The sequence below is a fragment of the Colossoma macropomum genome, unplaced genomic scaffold (genome assembly GCF_904425465.1).
Source record: "Colossoma macropomum unplaced genomic scaffold, Colossoma_macropomum, whole genome shotgun sequence".
In the NCBI taxonomy this organism is placed as follows: Eukaryota; Metazoa; Chordata; class Actinopteri; order Characiformes; family Serrasalmidae; genus Colossoma; species Colossoma macropomum.
The window spans coordinates 1883383-1909708 of NW_023494792.1; the positions used below are offsets into that span (position 1 = coordinate 1883383).

The window sequence follows — 26326 nt, forward strand, 5'->3', positions numbered from 1 at the left end:
GGTCTCTCCCTGATCTGTGAATAAGACTGAAGGGGGTCTTTATCAGGTCTCTAACTGAGCTGAATAAGACTGAAGGGGGGTCTTTATCAGGTCTCTCCCTGATCTGTGAATAAGACTGAAGGGGGTCTTTATCAGGTCTCTAACTGAGCTGAATAAGACTGAAGGGGGGTCTTTATCAGGTCTCTCCCTGATCTGTGAATAAGAGTGGAGGGGGTCTTTATCAGGTCTCTCACTGAGCTGAATAAGAGTGGAGGGGGTCTTTATCAGGTCTCTAACTGAGCTGAATAAGACTGAAGGGGGTCTTTATCAGGTCTCTAACTGAGCTCAATAAGAGTGGAGGGGGTCTTTATCAGGTCTCTAACTGAGCTGAATAAGAGTGGAGGGGGTCTTTATCAGGTCCCTAACTGAGCTGAATAAGACTGAGGGGGTCTTTATCAGGTCTCTAACTGAGCTGAATAAGACTGAAGGGGGGTCTTTATCAGGTCTCTCCCTGATCTGTGAATAAGACTGAGGGGGTCTTTATCAGGTCTCTAACTGAGCTGAATAAAACTGAGGGGGTCTTTATCAGGTCCCTAACTGAGCTGAATAAGAGTGGAGGGGGTCTTTATCAGTACTCTAACTGAGCTGAATAAGACTGAGGGGGTCTTTATCAGGTCTCTCACTGAGCTGAATAAGAGTGGAGGGGGTCTTTATCAGGTCTCTAACTGAGCTGAATAAGACTGAAGGGGGTCTTTATCAGGTCTCTAACTGAGCTCAATAAGATTGGAGGGGGTCTTTATCAGGTCTCTAACTGAGCTGAATAAGAGTGGAGGGGGTCTTTATCAGGTCTCTGACTGAGCTGAATAAGACTGAAGGGGGGTCTTTATCAGGTCTCTCACTGATCTGTGAATAAGACTGAGGGGGTCTTTATCAGGTCTCTAACTGAGCTGAATAAAACTGAGGGGGTCTTTATCAGGTCCCTAACTGAGCTGAATAAGAGTGGAGGGGGTCTTTATCAGTACTTTAACTGAGCTGAATAAGACTGAGGGGGTCTTTATCAGGTCTCTCACTGAGCTGAATAAGAGTGGAGGGGGTCTTTATCAGGTCTCTAACTGAGCTGAATAAGACTGAAGGGGGTCTTTATCAGGTCTCCCCCTGATCTGTGAATAAGACTGAAGGGGGTCTTTATCAGGTCTCTAACTGAGCTGAATAAGACTGAGGGGGTCTTTATCAGGTCCCTAACTGAGCTGAATAAGAGTGGAGGGGGTCTTTATCAGGTCTCTAACTGAGCTGAATAAGACTGAGGGGGTCTTTATCAGGTCTCTAACTGAGCTGAATAAAACTGAGGGGGTCTTTATCAGGTCCCTAACTGAGCTGAATAAGAGTGGAGGGGGTCTTTATCAGGTCTCTAACTGAGCTGAATAAGACTGAGGGGGTCTCGCCGCGAAGGTAAACAGAAAGAAGGGGGCGTGGACGGGTTCGAAGCGCCGCCGCTGCCAATGACGCCACATAGGCAGACATCAGTTCAGCCGGAGCGGACCAATCAGAAACGCGGAGCTGCTCCGCGCCCCGCCCTAGAACGCTTTCCCTGCGCTGGGATTGGCTCTTTGGTTCAGACTCACGAGCAGTTCGACCGTCCGCGATCTAACTAGCCAATCGCAGCGCCGGCGTGGCGAGGGTGGGGCTTAGCGCGGCAGAGAGCGCACGGCCAACCCCTGCACAGAGGGGCGGGGCTACAACAGTAACGCCACCGCATGTGGAGCGTGACTGACAGGCGGCTCTGGCCAATAGAAGGCGCCGCTGTGTCAGGCGGTGGGCGGGGCCGTGGCCGGTGGTGACCGTTAAGATGTGAGGGCGAAATAAAGAGGTTCTAGTTCTCTGGGTGAGAAGAACGACGGAGAACGTGTGAAGGAACGAAGATGACCGTGTTTGAGGTTAGCAACCAGCTAATAGAAAACACGGTGGAGAAGATGAGCGAGAACCTGCCGTCCATGGTTCTAGCAGCGACCGCGTTCACCCTCACGGTGGCGTACCTGTCTAAGATTCTGTTCGGGCAGCAGCAGAGAGAGGACGGCCCCGAGGAGGCGGTGAGTGCAGCGTTCAGGTACTCGGACCACGCGAGCTGACTGTCCGGCTGTCTGATCCGAATTACCCGTTCCACCTTAAATGGTGCTGCAAGTACAGCGAGCTGACTGTCCGGCTATCTGATTCGATTTTCGCGTTCCACCTTAAATGGTGCTGCAGGTACAGCGAGCTGACTGTCCGGCTATCTGATTCGATTTTCTCCGTTCCACCTTAAATGGTGCTGCAGGTACAGCGAGCTGACTCTCTGGCTATCTGATTCCAAATTTCCCGTTCCACCTTAAATGGTGCTGCAGGTACAGCGAGCTGACTGTCCGGCTATCTGATTCGATTTTCTCCGTTCCGCCTTAAATGATGCTGCAGGTACAGCGAGCTGACTCTCTGGCTATCTGATTCCAAATTTCCCGTTCCACCTTAAATGGTGCTGCAGTTACAGCGAGCTGACTGTCCGGCTATCTGATTCGATTTTCTCCGTTCCACCTTAAATGATGCTGCAGGTACAGCGAGCTGACTCTCTGGCTATCTGATTCCAAATTTCCCGTTCCACCTTAAATGGTGCTGCAGGTACAGCGAGCTGACTCTCTGGCTATCTGATTCCAAATTTCCCGTTCCACCTTAAATGGTGCTGCAGGTACAGCGAGCTGACTGTCCGGCTATCTGATTCGATTTTCTCCGTTCCACCTTAAATGGTGCTGCAGGTACAGCGAGCTGACTCTCTGGCTATCTGATTCCAAATTTCCCGTTCCACCTTAAATGGTGCTGCAGGTACGGCTGGCGCCTCAGCGCTGCCGCGACAGAACGTAGCCGCTGCGCCGTTTAAGGTGGAATGGGAAAGTTCGAGCGAGAGGCGTGAGAATGTGATGAGAAAGGTCTGAAATGCGGTCCGCATCGCTTCTCTGGGCACAAACGGGCAACAAACGGACAAACGGATCAACAGGCAGGAGTGAAGGGGAGTGTTTATCGCTTACCGCGCTCGGTTCACCTCCTGCTCCCGACTACTAAACCAAATAATAGTTTTCGCGTGAACAAAACTGTGAGAAGTTCAGATGTGCGCTGATGGAGGCCGATCCGAGCTGTCATCCCCGTAGAGCAGTCATACAGGTTCTACTTCACCGTTCCTCTCACGCTAATTGGAGGTGGGTGGGTTAATTAAAGGGTTAATTGGTGAGTTAATGACTGTTTTCATTGTTTGTATTCCCCCTACAGAAGTACCCTCCCTACATCCCGTCCAGCGTGCCCTTCCTGGGTCAGGCCATTGCGTTTGGGAGAAGCCCCATCGAGTTTCTGGAGAACGCGTATGAGAAGGTAACTCACCTGCACAGTTCACCTGTCGCTACGGTAAAGGGTGACGTCAGTGCTGTCAGTAATGTTACAGCGCAGCTTCAGTACAGACTCAGACTAAATCAGACTTTAGACTCAGACTAAATCAGACTGAGTTTGAGCAGCTGAAGCTTTCTCAAGCTTCGTCCTTAACCACATAATCACAACATACCATATTATACTATACTATATTATGATATACCATACTGTACTATGATATACAATATTGTACTATACTATACTGCACTGTGATATACAGTATTACACTATATTGTGCTCTGATATACTATACTAGAGTTTACTGTACTATCATATACAATATTATACTACACTATAACATACTATACTATGATTGTACCATGTTATACTATAGTATACCATACTATGATTTATCATGTTACACTACATTACACTATATTACGATATATCATTATTATACTATACTATAATGCAGTATACTGCATTATAATATTCCATATTATAACACACTATGCAGTACAATGATATACCATGTTGTATTTAACATACCATACTGTGATTTATCATGTTGCACAACATTATACTGTATTATATCATATTATACTATACTGTAATGAGGTATACTGTACTATAATGTACTACACTATTATACTATATATAATGTAATATAATGCACTGTACTTTACTATAATATACTATACTGCACTGTTATACTGTACTGTAGTAAACAGTGCTGTTATAGTCTTTAATATACTGTATTATGCTACACTGTTATAGTATAGTACATGTAATAACTATATTATAATAGGTATTATAATATAATACTGCAGATGTGTTATATTATGTAGTATGATAGTATAGCGCTCGGATGCAGCATCACGCTTCGTCGAGTCTGAGACCGCTCATTGATTATTGCTTTTTAAAATGCCTACAGCATACAATATGATACAATACACACACAATACATTTCCAATCATTACAGTTTCCAGTAATTTAAGTTAAATTCAATAATCACAATAAATAATTCTTCCACCATTCACCATGTAGGTCATGTAATACTTACAGTATCCTGATGTAGTCATATATAATGATATAACACAGGGTTCCTGCATTACCTGTCAGTTCAGCGGTTCTCGTGAGAGGAATACCGGTCCAATCACAGCGCAGTGTTTCAGTGATGCGTTATCACAGAGTCCAGTTACGAGGAGGTCAGTGATGAGAACGTGGGGTGTTTCATACGCAGCTCAGCCAATCAGGTTTCAGCACTGCGTTATCACAGCACACCGACATTAGTAGTGCATCGTTAGTGCAGTGAGTACTACGTCTGATTTGGTTGAGCTGCGGTCATCTTTTCGGAGGTCATATTCTGTGGTCTGTCCCTGCAGTACGGCCCCGTGGTCAGCTTCACGATGGTGGGGAAGACCTTCACCTACCTGCTGGGAGGCGACGCTGCGGCTCTGCTCTTCAACAGTAAGAACGAGGAGCTCAACGCCGAGGACGTTTACTCCCGACTCACGACCCCCGTCTTCGGGAAGGGGGTCGCCTACGATGTCCCCAACCCGGTAGGTTCAGTCCGCCGGTCGCTGAGGGAACCTGAGGAACCACGTAAAGCAGGGCTGCCCAGTGTGTGACCCACTCGCTGGGGTGCAGAGCGTGAGGATACTGGATTTGGTCACAAAGTGACCCTTACCCCCTTCACATTTATTTTTAATGTTATTAATTATTAATTAAAGAAATGGGACTCCTAAAACTGCACCTTGGATTCAGTAACTAATATAAAGAAGTTTGTGGGTCACAAAACAGCTAAACATGGCAAAAGAAACCACATGACTCTGAAAACACACCCAAGCAAAGCCGCAGAGCACTTCTGAAGAGTCCGTTTTTACTTCACCTGTATAGATTATACAGCACCGTTCATACACTGCTGTCATTCAGTGCTTTACAGATGAGAAAATACAGAGTCGTTTAGTAACAAAGTAAACAAGAATAAACATTAAAAACATGATTAAAACAACAGAGAAAATCATGAGTCAATTAAAAATCAAATAAATCAATAAAACATTAAATTAGAGATTAAATTAGGATAGTTAAAAATAGGATCTGTGGCAGTTAAAGAAAAGCTTCTGATGTCTCAGCTTTGAGATGCTAATCTTGAAAGGGATCACACAGCTTAAATCAATGTTCGTAAACAGGGACGGGGGAACACGTTTTAAATTGGGGGCCCTGAAATTTCAAGCACAATGACTTTGTGCAAAAAAAATCTCTGTTTCCATTTGTTTTTTTTGCTAATTTCCATCAAACAGAATGTGCTATACTGCGAGGCGACAGTGTGTAACTGACATAACTGACACATTAATGCGCTGGTGCACGTCCTCTCTCTGCTCTCTCATTCTGGACAAACCTCATGCAAATTAACTGAGCCATTAATTCTGACCAATCAGAGTGTTCATATGTGGCGCGGTAACTGATTGTGTCGCGGCCACAGTCACGTGGTGAAAGTGCAGGAGATAAAACGTAACCATAGAGAACAACTGATAAAAATCATTATTACATTAGCTCAGCGGTCGACAACCTGCAGCTCTTTCACTGCCCCCTGTTGGCTCCACAGCTGAATTAGATCTGTAGGTAAAAATAAAATAATCCTCCTTTACAGTAAAATAAAGCTCTGCTGATCGTTCAACACAGTTTAACAATAAATGGTCTTAAACTCTGGAGTTAATGTAGAACTGCTGATTCACCCTTTAACCCTGAAGATCAGCGCAGACTGCTGGTCACCATAGCAACACAGACAACAGTCTCGCCTAGCTAGTAGCTAACGAAACGGCACAGAGAGATATTTAAGATGAACATCGATAATTTGGAGATGAATGGACTGATTAGTGTTTATAATCACTCCAGCTGGTTTCCTGATACGTTTAATCTGCAACGAGAAACTGAAAAACACTAAGAAGACACGTCAGTTTCTCATTCACCAGCGTCTTGTTCAAATTTTCCCATTCCACCTTAAATGGTGCAGCAGTTACATCCTGGCACCTCAGGCACCATTTAAGGTGGAACGGGAAAATTTGAGGAAAAGTTTCCAGCTGGAGATAGTTGGGTTAGATGATTCTTTTTAAGCTTAAAAAACAATATCGGGCTGTTTGGGGTTCAGAACAGGCCCACATTCCGTCTATGTGTGTTTGAGCGACGCCCCCGCAGCGGCGGACCACTGTCGGCTCACTGTAATAAAAATAGGACGTTCTCTTAAACAGCGCAGGGCTGCGGGAGACCTTTACAATATAAAATACAAGCTCCACTTTAAGACAAGCACACGTGGGTCTTTACTGCGCTCGGATCTTAATGAAGTTCATGATGCTTTATAATTAGAATTGGTTTTAGCAGAAGACATCCCGAAATCCGCCCCTCAGCACCCCCGCTTCTTGTGGCACACTGTACAGTAAATCCACATTAACGGACAAACTGTTGGCAGTCACAGTATAGCTGTGTTGTGTTTGAGGCCGTAATGTCAAACGTACCCAAGTATGTCCTGGATTTTCCCGCTCTCTAAAGCAGGCAGGGCTGCTAAAAGCAGTGTTACCTCCTCTGATCCTCTGTGTTCAACACTCACAGCTGAAACCACAGCCTAGAGAGTTCTTTACTGTTCCAGGAGGAGACGAGGTCCCCAGCACCGTCACATCACCAGCAGGGTTTAGCAGAGAGTTCGACACGAGGAGGCTAAAAGCTACCGCTAACGGGAGTTTATACCAGCAGCCACAGAGCAAGTGTCTTAGCTCACATTTGACAGAGGTGTTTCAGAGACTCTAAACAGAGAGTTATGAGAAAAAAAGAAAAACCAGCAAGATGGAGAACAAGAGACCAAAGAAACCCACAAATGTGAGAATTTTCTCTGTTAAAAAATTAAAATAACCACTGTTTTATCTTAGTTTAATGTTGTTTCAGTGTATTTTGGTCTTTTTCTTCATAACAAGCATAAAAAATCGCTAATAGCATGCTAATGTCTCGCTAGCTAGCTAAATTACCCCTTCAACCTTAAATAGTCCAGCAGTTCTGATACCTGAAGCGCCAGAATGTAACCGCTGCTCCATTTAAGGTGGAACGGGAAAATTGGAACGAGAATCTGGTGAAAATCTGACTTCAGCTTCGTATCACTGAAGAATTAGGGGTGGGTGATAATAAATAACTGCCCCCCTCTTTGAAGATCATATGATCCCTAAATGTAACTAAAGCCCAGCAGTGAGGAGCTGAACTTTACCCTCCTCTGCTGTCACTGCAGACTGGCAGGGTCGCCTACAGAGCAGCGCTGGTAGCTGTTAATGAAGTGATGCTCTTTTTATTTGAGGGTCCCATTTCAGAGGGAAGACCCTGTAACTCAGTTCCAAGGGGTTAGAGTGACACTCAAAAACAAGGGGTAGGGGTAAGAAGAGGAAATGGGACTGGGCCTTAGTCTCCTAGTAAACTTATGCCACCTCAGTGATCTCTTTACAAAGTAATAATTCTAAAAACTTCACTCGACACATCGCTCTGATTCACATTCCGGAGCTTTTGTTGGTGAGGCAGTAGTGCTGGGCAACTTCCTCTTTAACAGGAAAAGTGAGGAAGTCTCTAAACTGCTGTTAGCTCCATTTGAAGGTGTTCTCAGAGACAGAGGAAGGAACAGGTTGTGATACTTTGTGAGGTGGAAAAATGGCTCGAAACACCTTAATTTTCTCAGGCCTTTTTAAATGCACTGGTGCTGTTTTGCTGGAGCGTTTTGTCGGTTCTAACTTGTTCACAACCCTCAGAAAAAGGATATAGATCACGATATATGCTGTGTAAAACTGTGTATCTCTGCCACCCTGTCCGACAGTTACCTGTCCTGTGAGAGCTGCTGGTGGACGTGTGTCCTGTGTGTTTTGCAGGTGTTCCTGGAGCAGAAGAAGATGCTGAAGACGGGCCTGAACATCGCCCACTTTAAACAGCACGTGGAGATCATCGAGGAGGAGACGAGGGAGTATTTCAAGCGCTGGGGGGACAGCGGAGAGAAAAGTGAGAGAGAAGGGTGAAGAAGACAGAAGATGAAGATATAATGTGATCATAACTGTCCTGATCCTCTTGTCCTCCCTCTCCTCTCAGACCTGTTTGAGGCTCTCTCTGAGCTCATTATTCTAACGGCGAGCAGGTGTTTACACGGCCGAGAGATTCGCAGCATGCTGGACGAAAAGGTGGCGCAGCTCTACGCAGACCTGGATGGAGGTTTTACCCACGCTGCCTGGCTCCTGCCGGGCTGGCTGCCCCTGCCCAGCTTCAGGTACACAAACGCACCTGTCCAGCTGCAGGTACACAAATGCACCTGTGCAGCTATAGGCATACCTGTCCAGATTCAGGTACACAGACGCACCTGTCTAGCTTCAGGTACACAAATGCACATACCTAGCTTCAGGTACTCAAACACACCTGTCCAGCTGCAGGCACACAAACGCACCTGTCCAGATTCAGGTACACAAACGCACCTGTCCAGATTCAGGTACACAAACGCACCTGTCTTGCTTCAGGTACTCAGACACACCTGTCCAGCTGCAGGCACACAAACGCACCTGTCCAGATTCAGGTACACAAACGCACCTGTCCAGATTCAGGTACACAAACGCACCTGTCTTGCTTCAGGTACTCAGACACACCTGTCCAGCTGCAGGCACACAAATGCACCTGTCCAGATTCAGGTACACAAACGCACCTGTCTTGCTTCAGGTACTCAAACACACCTGTCCAGCTGCAGGCATGCAAACGCACCTGTCCAGATTCAGGTACACAGACGCACCTGTCTTGCTTCAGGTACTCAAACACACCTGTCCAGCTGCAGGCATGCAAACGCACCTGTCCAGATTCAGGTACACAAACGCACCTGTCCAGGTTCAGGTTTACAAGTGCACCTGTCCAGCTGCAGGTACACAAACGCACCTATCCAGCTGCAGGTACACAAACGCAACTGTCCAGCTTCAGGTTCACATAAACGTACCTTTCCAGCTTTAGGTACATAAACACACCAATCCAGCTTTGGGTGCACAAAACTACACCTGTGTAGCTGTAGGTACGTAAACACACCTATTCAGTATCAGTTGCACGAAAACACACCTGTCCAATTTTGGCTGCACAAAAACACTCCCGTCCAGCTTCGGGTGCACAGAAACTCACCTCTCCAGCTTTAGATGCACAAACACACACCTGTTCAGCTTCAGGTGCACAAACACACACCTGTTCATCTACGGGTGCACAAAACTACACCTTTCCATAATTAGGTACATCAACACCTGTCCAGCTTTGGGTGCATAAAAACACATCTGTCCAGCTTTAGGTACATAAACACACCTGTCCAACTTCGGCTGCACAAAAACACACCTGTCCAGCTTTAGGTACATAAACACACATGTCCAACTTCGGCTGCACAAAAACACACCTGTCCAGCTTTAGGTACATAAACACACATGTCCAACTTCGGCTGCACAAAAACACACCTGTCCAGCTTCGGGTGCACAAAATCACACCTGTCCAGCTACAGGTACATAAACACACCTGTCCAGCTTCGGGTGCAAAGAAACACACCTGTCCAGCTACAGGTACATAAACACACCTGTCCAGCTTCGGGTGCAAAGAAACACACCTGTCCAGCTTCGGGTGCAAAGAAACACACCTGTCCGGCTACAGGTACATAAACACACCTGTCCAGCTTCGGGTGCAAAGAAACACACCTGTCCGGCTACAGGTACATAAACACACCTGTCCAGCTTCGGGTGCACATAAACACACATGTCCAGCTACAGGTACATAAACACACCTGTCCGGCTACAGGTACATAAACACACCTGTCCGGCTACAGGTACATAAACACACCTGTCCAGCTTCAGGTGCACATAAACACACCTGTCCAGCTACAGGTACATAAACACACCTGTCCGGCTACAGGTACATAAACACACCTGTCCGGCTACAGGTACATAAACACACCTGTCCATCTGCTGATACACAAACGCACCTGTCATAACAAAACTAGTCTAGATGCACTAGTCTGCCTCCAGTGTGTTGCACTCTGTAAGTCATACTGGCTCTGAAGCAGCTGTGGTGTTGTGTGGGGCAGGCGGAGAGATCGAGCTCACAGAGAGCTGAAGAAGATCTTCTACAAAGTGATCGAGAAGCGCAGACAGACGGAGGACAAGGAGGACGACATTCTGCAGACGCTCATCGACGCCACGTACAAGTAGGACGTCCTCCGTTTTAAACATTCACCGCTGAGAGTGGACGGTCTTTCTTCTCTGCCCTTTGTATTTCATAATGAGGAACAGTGTATTACTAAATTAAACACTGTTATTAAATGTATATTAATGGGGAATTCCGTCAATTTTTGTCAAAATTTCCCCCGTAATTTAAGTTGTGTGAAATGCGTCAGATGTCTTTACAGTGGTGGTGATAGGAACCAGGGGTCGCCATGACAACAACACAAATATAGACATTTTATTTACTATCCAGAACCACCAGTGAACCTACACGAGTCTTCTGAGTTTATATGGAATGTTGATGATGGAAAATAGTGGAAAATCTGAAATAATAAGTTTTCTTTGGGGACTATTTTGCCTCACAGCGCCCTGCATGTATCCCTCCACCATGAATGGAGTTTAAGTTCTCTAAACGATCATAAAACAGTGTCTCAGTCATCAGGCAGTGAATTCATAACCATTTACTGTAGGAACTTTCTGTGAGGGAGCTTTTAGAGGTGGACGTCTGGTTCCTGTCACCACCACTGTGAACAGCTCTGAGTCGGTAAGTTTATCTAGAACCACTCTGAATGACTCTGTTTACATCTTAACGATTTGATCATGCAGGGAATTTAAAAAAAAATCATCTTGAATTCCCCTTTAAGTTCCCCTAACTTGAGCGTTTGCTCTGAATCTAATCAGTGATGTACCAATGTCGCCCTCATGTGGTGAGTCTGTGAATTACAGAGAATTTGGTAGTCCATCTCAGTATGTCTAAAAGCGATGCATGGAAAGGGGAGATGATTAATACAGTGGTTAGAAGATAAACCACAGAACACAGAGTCCGTTTAAACATAGCTTACATTTTTGGTTGTTTAGAAGGGGCTGCAGGTGCGCAAGGTATCTTTACCTGTTAGAACTGAACAGGCTTTTACTTTTGTTACTGTGCCTTTAATACTGATATATGTAAATGAGGTCTGTTACAATTGACTGCCCTGTAGTCTGAATGGACAGAGTTAAACCACTGACATCTCAGCAAGAATGAATTCAAAACGGGCTGTTTTCATCCCTCTAATTAATCTTATGTAAATGAACTATGTAATTAATTATGTACTTAGACAACACAGTAAAGTTATACCTATAGGCTTCACTGAGTTGAACTGAGTGTTTACACTGAGGCCCTTGTGTCTCCTTTGTGGTCACCATCTCTTTCTGTCTCTCTCTGTAGAGACGGACGTCCCCTGAATGATGATGAAATTGCAGGGATGCTGATTGGTCTGCTGTTGGCGGGTCAGCACACGTCCTCCACCACCAGCGCCTGGCTTGGCTTCTTCCTGGCACGAGATCGCCCCCTGCAGGACCGCTGCTACAAAGAGCAAAAACAAGTCTGTGGAGAAAACCTGCCTCCTCTCAACTATGACCAGGTCAGTTCAATATAACCTCAAACACTAAAGTACCCATAAACCCCCGCCTCCTCTCAGCTATGACCAGGTCAGTTCAATATAACCTCAAACACTACAGTACCCATAAACCCCTGCCTCCTCTCAACTATAACCAGGTCAGTTCAGTATAACCTCAAACACTACAGTACCCATAAACCCCTGCCTCCTCTCAACTATGACCAGGTCAGTTCAGTATTACCCCAAACACTACAGTACCCATAAACCCCTGCCTCCTCTCAACTATGACCAGGTCAGTTCAGTATAACCTCAAACACTACAGTACCCATAAACCCCTGCCTCCTCTCTACTATGACTAGGTCAGTTCAGTATAACCTAGGAATCATTAGGTCTTCTCTGAAGGCCTAGAAGGCCCAGAGGGAACAACAGTGTACCTGAGCGGTACCTTTTTTCTGAAAGTGTGGTTACTGAGTGCACCGAGGAGCCAATGGAGGTTTTGTTTATCACAGGATGAAGATACAGCGGTGCAGATTTTGCTTAGTCTGATTTCCGAATAGCGAAGTCTGTGGAGCACCTTGAACTGGATCAGTCTGTACCTAGAATTTGAGCAATAGTGTGGTATCCTGGAGAAGCTCTCCTCCCAAATGTCCTTAGTTACGGAGCTGCTGATCTCATGCTCCCAGGCCTCTCTGAGATTGCCTCAAATAGTGTATGGCCATCAGGTTTGAGTGACATTACTGATCTTCTCGTCATCTTCACGCCATCTTATGATGGAATACTCGGCCCATCTTGACAAGGTCTTTGTTGAGGAAAGTTCAGATATTCTCTGAAGAGTGAACAGGACGAGGCTCCAACAAAGCCCTTGAAAGATTTTAGGTCGTTATCAATAGGAAGGGTGTTACGCCTGCAGAATTTCTGAGAACGAGGAACCGTAGCTCAGATGCCCTGGAGCACCAGAGGATCTCAAGCTGGCCCTGCACAAGACAACCCCTTAGAAATGCCTAAGGATCTGCAAGACTTTGCAAACAGGAAAACCAAACAATCATTAATATATACTAAAGTAATCTAGCCAAGATCTTGCTGAAGGTTTGTGTGATGAACAGGTGGAGCTGAAACCAGAGCGGACCAATCCAAGATGGGACAGTCCATGTGCTGTCTTCCCCAGTGGGAGACACTTTGACAACATCCACTGAAACATCATCCACTGAAACATCATCCACTGAAGTGCCTCTAACCAAATTAGGGACGGGGTAGTTTGTGCACTACCATAGTCATCATGTTGCTTTAACCTTTTTATGATTCTTCCCTAATTAAATCCCCTACACACACTGCGGAGGTCGATGATTCTGTGGTGGTAATAATTAAAGCCTTCCTGTCTGGGATTTCAGATGCTCGTTGTCGTGACTGTGTCACTGTAAAAAGTTGTACCGGTTGGTGTTACATGTGACTGCGTGACTGAGTTTTGGCCACAGACAGTCCTTCTCAATCTCTCTCACGATTTGCTGCCAGAAGCTGCTCAACAGACTTTCATCTACAAAGGATGTGGTCAAAAGAGAGATGCACTGCTACAGTCTAGCAGTTTGGCAAAACAGCAGAAGCTCACCAGACAAAAAAAGTTGCATGAGTCAGGTTTTTGTCTAATACTTGATTCTGCATCCACTTGCCTTAAAAACAGCTCCTTTCCTCCAGTTCCAGGACTTTGTAAAAGGCAGTAATAAAATTCTTCCTTAAATGTGGATTCTGTGGGTGAACATTGTTCTGGATAGCACTCTTGGTTTAGTAGAGAACTGTTCTTACATACTGATTCACTAAATAATTTATGTTTGTGTTTATGTTTGTGTAAGTGTGACTTGTGTGACTGTTGATGTTACAACATTGGCTCGAACAGCGTTTTCTGTAAGTAGAAATGTAGCGTGCGTCTGTGTTGAACTGCAGTGTGCAGTAGTCGTGTGCAGAGTTACACAACCTCTGTTCTGCACACCACAAACTTTCGACAACACCACAGCAGCTTTTTCCTCCCACATCTAGACAGCTGCACCACAGTCTGGTTCACTAGTTGACTGTAGTTGTTGTTTGTGGTGTATTTTGATGGATAATTGACCGCAGCTGTTGTTTTTGTTGTATATTTCAGTGGATAATCGACTGTAGTTGTTGTTTGTGGTGTATTTTGATGGATAATTGACTAAAATTGTTGTTTGTCATTTTGTTTTGTGGCAGCTGAAGGACCTGAACCTGCTGGATCGATGCCTGAAGGAGACCCTGCGGCTCCGGCCGCCCATCATGACCATGATGAGGATGGCGAGATCTCCTCAGGTACCGAACACTTCCTGCTGAAAAGATCTGACAGGGATCGGCTGCCCAGTCCAGGCTTCACCCACAAACGTGTTCTTTCATGGCTACTGCTGTGAGGTTGGGCAAGCGCTTTACAGAATGCTGATGAAAATCACCTTCAACCTAACGAGAAACTGCAGCTTTAGCTGCTGTAGCGCTGTTAGCTGGCAGTTAACATTGTAGCACGGCTGGAGTTACGCACTGAAGTCATTTGTGGCTTGGTAGAGCTACCAGGCTAAAGTTTGCTCCCTGTCATTTGGATTGTGCACTATCATGATACTTCAGAACAAAGTCAGAACATGATAAGTCAGAACAAAGTAAGCCTGCTGCTGTGACATTTTACCCGGCCACAAATTTCAGATGAAAGGCAGGAGTCCCCAGACTTTGAGTATCATCAGGACTGACTGTGCAGAGTTCCTAACGTTTATGCTGAATCTTCTCCCCCATGCAGAAGGTGGGGGGCTACACCATCCCAGTGGGACACCAGGTGTGCGTGTCCCCGACAGTGAACCACCGTCTGCAGGACACCTGGATCCAGCGTCTGGAATTTAACCCTGACCGCTACCTGGGAGAAAACCCCGCCGGCGGAGAGAAGTTCTCCTACATTCCCTTCGGAGCAGGTACGTCCAGACGGAACGCTCAGGGACATGGCTTTGACCAGAGACTCACTCAGACAGAGTTCAGACGGAGTTTAACTAGAACTTCAAACAAACCCTTCAGATGAGGACTAGAGTGAGGTTCTTCACTATGAATTATTCAGTATCTACTGTGAATTATTCAGTATCTGCTATGAATTATTCAGTATCTGCTATGAATTATTCAGCATCTCCTATGAATTATTCAGTATCTACTATGAATTATTCAGCATCTCCTATGAATTATTCAGCATCTCCTATGAATTATTCAGTATCTACTATGAATTATTCAGCATCTCCTATGAATTATTCAGCATCTGCTATGAATTATTCAGCATCTCCTATGAATTATTCAGCATCTCCTATGAATTATTCAGTATCTACTATGAATTATTCAGCATCTCCTATGAATTATTCAGCATCTGCTATGAATTATTCAGCATCTCCTATGAATTATTCAGTATCTTCTATGAATTATTCAGTAACTACTATGAATTATTCAGTATCTTCTATGAATTATTCAGTAACTACTATGAATTATTCAGTATCTGCTATGAATTATTCAGCATCTACTATGAATTATTCAGTAACTACTATGAATTATTCAGTATCTTCTATGAATTATTCAGCATCTCCTATGAATTATTCAGTATCTGCTATGAATTATTCAGTAACTACTATGAATTATTCAGTATCTGCTATGAATTATTCAGCATCTACTATGAATTATTCAGTAACTACTATGAATTATTCAGTATCTTCTATGAATTATTCAGTAACTACTATGAATTATTCAGTATCTACTATGGATTATTCAGTATCTACTATGAATTATTCAGTATCTACTATGAATTATTCAGCATCTACTATGAATTATTCAGTATCTACTATGGATTATTCAGTATCTACTATGAATTATTTAGTATCTACTCTGAATTATGGGGTAAATGACCCAGTTTGGAGGTGTTAATAACATAAAGTAGATAATTATGGGGCGTGTTTAAAGTGAGCTGTCCAGGCAGACAGAGGTGGACCCTAGCTGGACTGTCATGTGCTCTGTGTTGTGTCTGGCAGGTCGTCATCGCTGCATTGGGGAGAACTTCGCCTACGTGCAGATAAAGACCATTTGGTCTACGATGCTGCGTCTGTACGAGTTTGACCTGGTGGACGGATACTTCCCCACCGTTAACTACACCACCATGATCCACACGCCCAACAACCCGGTCATCAGATACAGACGGAGAGAACAGCACTGACCGCAGAGTGGACTTCAGCAGTTCACCACACCTGGACTCACTTTAGCACCTTCACACAACACGGACTGAGAGCGGAAAACTGCAGGGACGTTTTCATCAGTTCTTTATTTACTCTGTTAGTCTCTGTTAGCACTAATCGAGTAGACACACAGCTGCGTGCAAAAGTTTGGGCACTCCTGGTCAAAGTCTATGTTTTTGTTCATTTTCCGAGTGTGAATAAATTAACACACCCTCTACAGAGAACATACTTCTGCGCACAGTTACTGTTTATTTACTGAATTTAACAAGTTTCAGAATGATGAAGATGATAAAGCATTGAATGCGGCCTGTAAAAAAAAGTTGTGGCACTTTTTAAATTTCATATTTTATTTTTTACCCAGTTTGTTGAACTAAATGTTGAGTAAACACAGATTGTGCACTAAAATGTGCAGAAGAAGTGCCCTTTTTAAGCCTGTTCTCCAGAGGATGTTTTACCTTTTTTTCACTTAACGTGGAATTTTATCTGGAACGTTCAAACTTTTGCACACGACTGTATACGATGCAGTGTGAAAGGTTTTTTTTGTACAGTTGGTGAAGTTTCTCTTTAATCAGAGTATTGATTTGGTGTTGCTGATATTTCTCCAATACACTACACTAAAGTCTATATGAAGTTTTGCAAAGAAAATGATTTTGCACACTGGAGGAATTCAAGTTTTGGTTGAGTTATTGCTTTAAAAGCAAGTGCCTTAATCCCACCATCCGTTTCACTACTGTTTTTTAACATGGCCCGCCCACTTGACCTGGTTATAAGTCACAACAATGGAATATTTAAAACACTTCCTGGTGGGGGTGGGCGATTTGAGATGAAACTCAGAGACATACTCAGAATATTTTACAGTGTGGCAGTATTTCTTTTTGCTGAGGTTTAATACAGAAGGTCTAGAAGTGGCATTAAGGACCAGCAGTGCCACATTAAAAAAATACTAACCTATAAATACATTTTTATTCACTGTTGCACTTTTGCAGTAGATCCAGTTAAACTGGACTAACTGCTCTCTCTGTAGCGCAGCGGGCAGGTCAGTGTTCTTCAGATACTGACCACATCCATGATATGCTCAGAAAAAAGTAATTGTGATGTAATTCATCATGATAACCATAAAATCCCGTCATACTGGCCACTCCCTACTTAATATTTCAAAGCTATAACATTTAATTTGCTGTTAATACTGAGTTTAAGGTAGCAAACAACTCCATTATACATGCTGGTACAACTCCGTCATTTTACTCTGCTAGCTACTCTCCAACTGACCATGTGCACTAAGTAATGTTTACTGATGCATTTGAAGTGGGAGTCACAGAGTCAATAACCAAACACAGAGTTCATAACAATACACACAGTTCATAACCATACAGAGTTCATAACCACATAGAGTTCGGGGCTGCATATACATATACACATATATAGGTGTGTGTAATCCAGACAATCCCATAGTGTGAGCAGGTACGTCTCTACATTAGAGGCACACTGGCCCCGTGCTGAGAGCAGCCAATAAAAAATAATACACTTATTTACGTCCAGATGTTTAGTGAACTTGGAAAATGTAATAAAGCTAAATATGGTACCAGCCATTAGAGCAGAAATTAGAGATTAAACGTTAGTGACCACACCAGCCAGAGGATTTCAACATCATTCAGTCTGGAAAGGATAGAAACTGCTCCTTCAGTCCAGAGAGGTTCAAGAGAAAAACATGGCTAACTGTGAGTGTTAAAACCCTCCAACTGACCATGTGCACTAATGTAATGTTTACTGATGCATTTATACGGTGTAAAATATTTACGTGGGGGTGAAAAGTCAACGCTTTAAAAAAGCTTTCAAACTTTGCATTAAACATCTGTGACGATCACTGTGAGAATGGAAATAAACATTGCCTTTTATTATTAAGCGGTTTCCAGGGTAAACAGACAGCAGGTCTTTGTTTCTGAAGATTTTACGGTGACTGTTTACAGCCAACCTTTGGAGTAAATAACGCATGAACAGACAGAAGTGTGCAGAAATCTTATGCAGCTGAGAAAACAGTATAGATCTATTTATTAGGGATGCACCATTATACTGTTGATGAACATGTCAGCTGATACTGATACATAGACATTTATACAACGTAGAATCTGCATGTATTTAAAATATAACATTTATTTGTGTTGTGATAAGTGCAAAAAATGAATGCACAAACGGAGTCAATAACCATAAACAGAGTTCATAACTGTACATAGAGTTCATAACAATACACACAGTTCATAACCATACAGAGTTCATAACCACATAGAGTTCATAAACATACAGAATTCATAACCATACACAGGGTTTATACACACAGTTCATAACCATAGAGTCCATAACCATACACAGAGTTCTTAACCACATACAGGGTTCATAACTATGCACAGTGCTTATAACCATACACTGAGTTCATAATCATATAGAGTCAATAACCATACATAGAGTTCATAACCATACACAGGGTTCATACACACAGTTCATAACCATACAGAGTCCATAACCGTACACAGAGTTCTTAACCACATACAGAATTCATAGCCATGCAGAATTCATAACCATACACAGGGTTCATAATCATACACAGGGTTCATAAACAGACTTCATAACTGTACACAGTGTTTATAACCATACACAGCGTTCATAATCATACACATAGTTCTTAACCACATACAGGGTTCATAACTATGCACAGTGCTTATAACCATACACTGAGCTCATAATCAGTCAAAAATCATACACAGAGTTCATAACCATACACAGGGTTCATACACACAGTTCATAACCATACAAAGTCAATAACCATACACAGAGTTTTTAAGCACATACAGAGTTTTTAAGCACATACAGAATTCACAACCAAACACAGGGTTGGTTCATACACTGAGTTCATAATCATACAGAATTCACAACCATACTCTGAGTTCATAACCATACACAGGGTTCATAAACAGAGTTCGTAACTATACACTGTTCATAACCATACGCAGGGTTCATACACACGGTTCATAACCATACAGAGTCAATAACCATACATAGTGTTTTTAAGCACATACAGCGTTCATAGCCATACAGAATTCAGCCAGGGTTCATACACAGAGTTCATAATCATACAGAGTTCACAACCATACTCTTAGTTCATAACCATACACAGGGTTCATAAACAGAGTTCGTAACTATACACAGTGTTCATAAGCATACACAGAGTTCATAATCATACACATAGTTCTTAACCACATACAGGGTTCATAACCATACACAGGGTTCATACACACAGTTCATAACCATACAGAGTCCATAACCGTACACAGAGTTCTTAACCACATACAGAATTCATAGCCATACAGAATTCATAACCATACACAGAGTTCATAATCATACACAGGGTTCATAAACAGAGTTCATAACTATACACAGTGTTCATAAGCATACACAGAGTTCATAATCATACATAGTTCTTAACCACATACAGGGTTCATAACTATGCACAGTGCTTATAACCATACACTGAGTTCATAATCATACATAGTTCTTAACCACATACAGGGTTCATAACTATGCACAGTGCTTATAACCATACACTGAGTTCATAATCATATACAGAGTAAATAATCATATACAGAGTTCATAACCATACACAGGGTTCATACACACGGTTCATAACCATACAGAGTCAATAACCATACACAGTGTTTTTAAGCACATACAGAGTTCATAGCCATACAGAATTCACACAGGGTTCATACACAGAGTTCATAATCATACAGAGTTCACAACCATACTCTGAGTTCATAACCATACACAGGGTTCATAAACAGAGTTCGTAACTATACACAGTGTTCATAAGCATAGACAGAGTTCATAATCATACACATAGTTCTTAACCACATACAGGGTTCATAACCATACACAGTGTTCAGAACCACCATACTCAGAGTTCATAACCATAAACAGTGTTCGTAACCACACACAGAGTTCAGAACCATACAGAGTTCATAACCACCATACACAGAGTTCATAACCATACAGTGTTCGTAACCATACACAGCGCTCAGAACCATAGTGTTCATAACCATACACAGTGTTTAGAACCACCATACACAGAGTTCATAACAATACACAGTGTTTGTAACCACACACAAAGTTCATAACCATACAGAGTTCATAACCATACACAGTGTTCAGAACCACCATACACAGAGTTCATAACCATACAGTGTTCAGAACCACCATACACAGAGTTCATAACCATAAACAGTGTTCGTAACCATACACAGAGTTCATAACCATACACAGTGTTCATAACCACATACAGAGTTCATAACAGACACAGTGTTTTTATGTTTTAATTTTTAATTCTAGTTCTTAATTTCAGTTTTGTTTCAGTTAGTTTTAATGGCACATTTATAGGTTTTTATATTGTTTATATATTTATTCATAGTTTTAGTTTCATTTTAGTTCTCAGTTAGTTTCAGTTTTAGTTGGAGTGTTTGGTTTATGATGAAACGCTGCATTAGCAGGTATTTGGTAAGAGTAGGATAAAATTTCACAGCTGTAGACTCTGTAGCTGAGAGTCCAGCTCGGCTCCAGATTTCCTTAAAGTCCAAACACACAAACACTCCTAAATTCTCTTCACACTGAAATACTAAAGCCAAAGTTTATTCTCAGGAATTCCATTTCGGTTTACTTAGTTTTGCCTTCGACATTATGGTTTAGATTTTTAGAATACACACTGTTTATTACCACACGTACTGTAACTGCAGAGCTGCCGCTACTGTTTTCCAATCCTAACAACTAAATCGAACCTGCATAGACTACAGCTCATAGTCAGTGATGTATCTAGAACCTCCAGAAGGTCTAGAGTGATGAAATTGGCCATTTTAAACCAAAGCGCTGGATTTTCCTTGCAGAATAATTCTAACTCTTTGAGTGGCCCAGAGTTTCGTGAACGTGGGACGAGTGCTGATTGGGCGTGCCCGCACTCCGAGCACTGACACGTCAGGAGTGACGAAGGGCCACTCTCCTTAGCACAATGACTGAACCACTGGTGTGGGCCCTGCTCGGCCAGATGACAGGCTTGTCCACAGGCTTCTACACACTCCTGAACGCTGCCGCCGGCCTCTGGGGACCCGAGCCAACCAAGTGTGTCACTGCTTACCAGAACACCACGACAACCATCACCTGTAAGGTAATAAAAGCAGACCCCCAAGTCTGGAGCTACGCCGGATATAATAAATATTTCTGCCGGAGCCCGTGCACCAGTTGGTCACACACGGTGGGGTCCATGAATGGGGACTGTAACACCATGCCCACAACTGAGCAAGATGGTAACACACTTAAAATCACAATTAGTAACCCCAAGGTGCACGATGCTGGGACCTATCATTGCTGTGTTGACCGCACTGGCAAGGATTATTGCTCTCAGATCATCCTCTCTGTCCCGAGCTCCGCCCACACATTTCGCACATACACATCAAGCATTTAACACCTCGAGGTGTTAAACATATGTAGATTGTCGCATTTCTTTGAATTGTTTATCCCTGGTTAATAATTAGACTGACCGTCTCTGCTTAGACATGCGTCACCCTCACTTAGAAACCATAACAGGAAGGACCTGTCTGAGCAAGCTCTTCTGTGAATGTATATATACCCAGTGCTATTTATGTTGGGGAGCTTCAAAGCCTCAGCTGTTTATAGTTTATAGTTATGAACTCTGTGTATGGCGGTTTTGAACACTGTATGGTTCTGAACTCTGTGTATGGTGGTTCTGAACACTGTGTATGGTTATGAACACTGTTTATGGTTATGAACTCTGTGTGCGGTTACGAACACTTTTTATGGTTATGAACTCTGTGTATGGCGGTTATGAACACTGTTCATGGTTATGAACTCTGTGTATGGTGGTTCTGAACTCTGTATGGTTCTGAACTCTGTGTGTGGTTCTGAACACTGTTTATGGTTATGAACTCTGTGTATGGCGGTTATGAACACTGTTCATGGTTATGAACTCTGTGTATGGTGGTTCTGAACTCTGTATGGTTCTGAACTCTGTGTATGGTTATGAACACTGTTTATGGTTATGAACTCTGTGTGCGGTTACGAACACTTTTTATGGTTATGAACTCTGTGTATGGCGGTTATGAACACTGTTCATGGTTATGAACTCTGTGTATGGTGGTTCTGAACTCTGTATGGTTCTGAACTCTGTGTGTGGTTCTGAACACTGTTTATGGTGATGAACTCTGTGTATGGTGGTTCTGAACTCTGTGTATGGTTATGAACTCTGTATGGTTCTGAACTCTGTGTTCAGAACTGCCATACACAGAGTTCATAACCATACACAGTGTTCAGAACCACCATATATAGAGTTCATAACCATAAACAGTGTTCGTAACCACACACAACGTTCATAACCATACAGTGTTCATAACCATACAGTGTTCAGAACTGCCATACAGAGTTCATAACAATACAGTGTTCAAAACCGCCATACACAGAGTTCATAACCATAAACAGTGTTCGTAACCACACACAGAGTTCAGAACCATACAGAGTTCATAACCACCATACACAGAGTTCATAACCATACAGTGTTCGTAACCATACACAGTGCTCAGAACCATAGTGTTCAGAACCATACACAGTGTTTAGAACCACCATACACAGAGTTCATAACAATACACAGTGTTTGTAACCACACACAAAGTTCATAACCATACAGAGTTCATAACCATACACAGTGTTCAGAACCACCATACACAGAGTTCATAACCATACAGTGTTCAGAACCACCATACACAGAGTTCATAACCATAAACAGTGTTCGTAACCATACACAGAGTTCATAACCATAAACAGTGTTCGTAACCACACACAGAGTTCAGAACCATACAGAGTTCAGAACCACCATACACAGAGTTCATAACCATAAACAGTGTTTGTAACCACACACAGAGTTTAGAACCATACAGAGTTCAGAACCATACACAGTGTTCAGAACCACCATAAACAGTGTTCGTATCCACACAAAGAGTTTAGAACCATACAGAGTTCATAACCATACACAGTGTTCAGAACCGCCATACAGAGTTCAGAACCATACAGTGTTCAGAACTGCCATACACAGAGTTCATAACCATACACAGTGTTCAGAACCACCATATATAGAGTTCATAACCATAAACAGTGTTCGTAACCACACACAACGTTCATAACCATACAGTGTTCATAACCATACAGTGTTCAGAACTGCCATACAGAGTTCATAACAATACAGTGTTCAAAACCGCCATACACAGAGTTCATAACCATAAACAGTGTTCGTAACCACACACAGAGTTCAGAACCATACAGAGTTCATAACCACCATACACAGAGTTCATAACCATACAGTGTTCGTAACCACACACAGAGTTTAGAACCATACAGAGTTGTAGACTCTGTAGCTGAGAGTCCAGCTCGGCTCCAGATTTCCTTAAAGTCCAAACACACAAACACTCCTAAATTCTCTTCACACTGAAATACTAAAGCCAAAGTTTATTCTCAGGAATTCCATTTCGGTTTACTTAGTTTTGCCTTCGACATTATGGTTTAGATTTTTAGAATACACACTGTTTATTACCACACGTATTGGAACCGCAGAGCTGCCGCTACTGTTTTCCAATCCTAACAACTAAATCGAACCTGCATAGACTACAGCTCATAGTCAGTGATGTATCTAGAACCTCCAGAAGGTCTAGAGTGATGAAATTGGCCATTTTAAACCAAAGCGTGATTGGTCGACTCTGTCAGTTCCTAATAATGTTGGTGGTTAATCTAACATTTCAAGACTGAAGTCCTAACCAATGAGAGAGCAGCTCCGCTGTATCTACCTAGATCCCACAGAGAGAACCATCCTGATGGGATAAAAACCTGATCAATGACACACGAGTATTGCTACAATACTTACGGAGGTAAATACAATAAAGATGATTCTATTAAATAAAAATGAACTACCTCACCTCGTCTGACTAGATCTGCTCTGAGGCAGCTCAGATCACACGTCTCAGCCCTGGTGCCCAAACTGGAACAGCCCTCTCTTCATGCTCTGCCCCTTTAGCAGCTGGTAGAGTGCTGTTGGTGCCACCATCAAGTCTCACAGTCTGTAAAGTTCTGTGTTTGATCCTCTGAAGTTCTCCATCACTGAGCTGGAGCTGCTTCTCTTTTCAAAGGTGAGTTTTGGTTTATTTCACTGTTTTCCGTCTGTGGAGTTTATTTCACTGTTTTCCGTCTGTGGAGTTTATTTCACTGTTTTCTGTCGGTGCTCTGAGTTTATGAGCTGTTTTCTTTCAAACTGAGTTAAAGACCAGCAGTAAACAAAACTGATGTTGTGATATTTTCATGTACAGCGCTGTACAGAAGTCGAAACACATTGTTTAAAACCTTTTATCTCAGCAACTATTTCAGAATTAGAAATTAGAATAAATACAAATAAACATAAGTACAGTGAAAAGTAACAATAATGCATTATTTAAAACAGTAGTTGATATCTTGTGAGCTAGTCTGAAGAATATATACACACAGTCACTGTTTATTGTATTAACATTATTTACATTTATTCTAATATCAGTGCTTTTCTATAAATAAATAATCTCACCGACCAGACAAGCAGCTTTCTGGATGTTATTTATGAGCATTTATGTGCATGTTAGTGCATCATGCTCTGATGTTGCAGCACTAACATGTTACAGTCACATGTTTCATGTTACATGTTAGTTAGTACATCATGCTCTGATGTTGCAGCACTAACATGTTAGTGTCATGTTACATGTTAGTTAGTGCATCATGCTCTGATGTTGCAGCACTAACATGTTACAGTCACATGTTTCATGTTACATGTTAGTTAGTGCATCATGCTCTGATGTTGCAGCACTAACATGTTAGTGTCATGTTACATGTTGCATGTTAGTGCATCATGCTCTGACGATGCAGCTCTAAAATGGAACAGGGGACTGTGACATGTTGTGGTTGTAACATCATTTCTTTTTTGTGATCATTCTAAACAGAAACATCCACTAAAGAAGTTGCACTCAAAGCTAATCTGTAAGAGATAATCACTGTTGATATTACTGCAAGAAATGAAATTGTATTTGCTCATCTACCTTTCGAAAGTGCCTGTAGAGAGTGAGTGGGCAGTGTTATTTAGTTATTTATTCCACTTTAGGGATGTATCTGCTACAGATTACTGATTACCTGTTAAAAACCTAACTGCAACCTAATCCAGAGGATTACTAGATTAATCTGATTATCTTCTGTTACCTTTTGATTAGAAAAGTGATCGAACTGCCACACAGCAGAGTGTACAGAAGCAGTACAGATGTTTAATAGTCTTTGCTGTAAGTTCATTAGAACACATTGTTAAATGGAGTATTGGAGAGTTGAGCTGCCTCTGCTTTACTTTACTGCTTTGAGCCCTTAAAGCCGCCCTCAGACGAGTGAGGTGGATCCTAACTGAGCCGCTCAGACTCTTGACTCAGAAATCTTGACTGTGTGTCCTGCTTTCTCCTCTCCAACAAAACCTACTTCACAGACGCTGTTTGCATGGGTTTGTGTGGTGAGACTTAGTTCCTCCTGCGTGAGTTTAGCGCTCACCACAGTGCACAGCTTCCCTTCAGCAGAACCCCAGCTGCACTGTGGTGAGCAGCACATTCGCACGAAAGACTCCGTTCACCAGCCTGGTGGTATAGCAGTGTTAGACCAAAAATGCCACACTTCACCACTCATTTTCCACTCACAGCACAATTCACTTACTTTCCCTCCATTTCTTCTTTTATCATCCTTTGTAAATTAGGCTAATAGATCATTTTAACAGTAATATCATAAACACAGATGGTTATACAGCTGTAACTAACCTAGCACTGTGTCAGAAACAGCATCCCAGGCAGTGAGCATATATCAGTCTGCTGGCTTGATAAGGTCAGCACCCCGCTGACGGTCACTTGCAACTGCTGGTCCACCCTCGGACCACCCAGATTACTGTCCTGCATACAACCTCTACCTAGTTTGAAACTCCTCAAACAGACTTTAAATGCACAGAGACGTTTAT

The 26326-nt window shown here is 42.8% G+C and overlaps 1 protein-coding gene across 1 annotated transcript; it reads left to right on the forward strand.

The window, feature by feature from the left end:
• Nucleotides 1-1813: 1813 nt before the first annotated feature.
• Nucleotides 1814-18129, forward strand: LOC118812765 (lanosterol 14-alpha demethylase). The gene is made up of 10 exons (XM_036577880.1): nt 1814-2066; nt 3268-3366; nt 4746-4922; nt 8259-8385; nt 8473-8647; nt 10472-10591; nt 11815-12010; nt 14204-14299; nt 14769-14937; nt 16027-18129. The coding sequence occupies exons 1-10, from the start codon at nt 1899-1901 to the stop codon at nt 16206-16208; spliced, it is 1509 nt and encodes a 502-aa protein (XP_036433773.1). The 5' UTR covers nt 1814-1898; the 3' UTR covers nt 16209-18129.
• Nucleotides 18130-26326: the final 8197 nt, after the last annotated feature.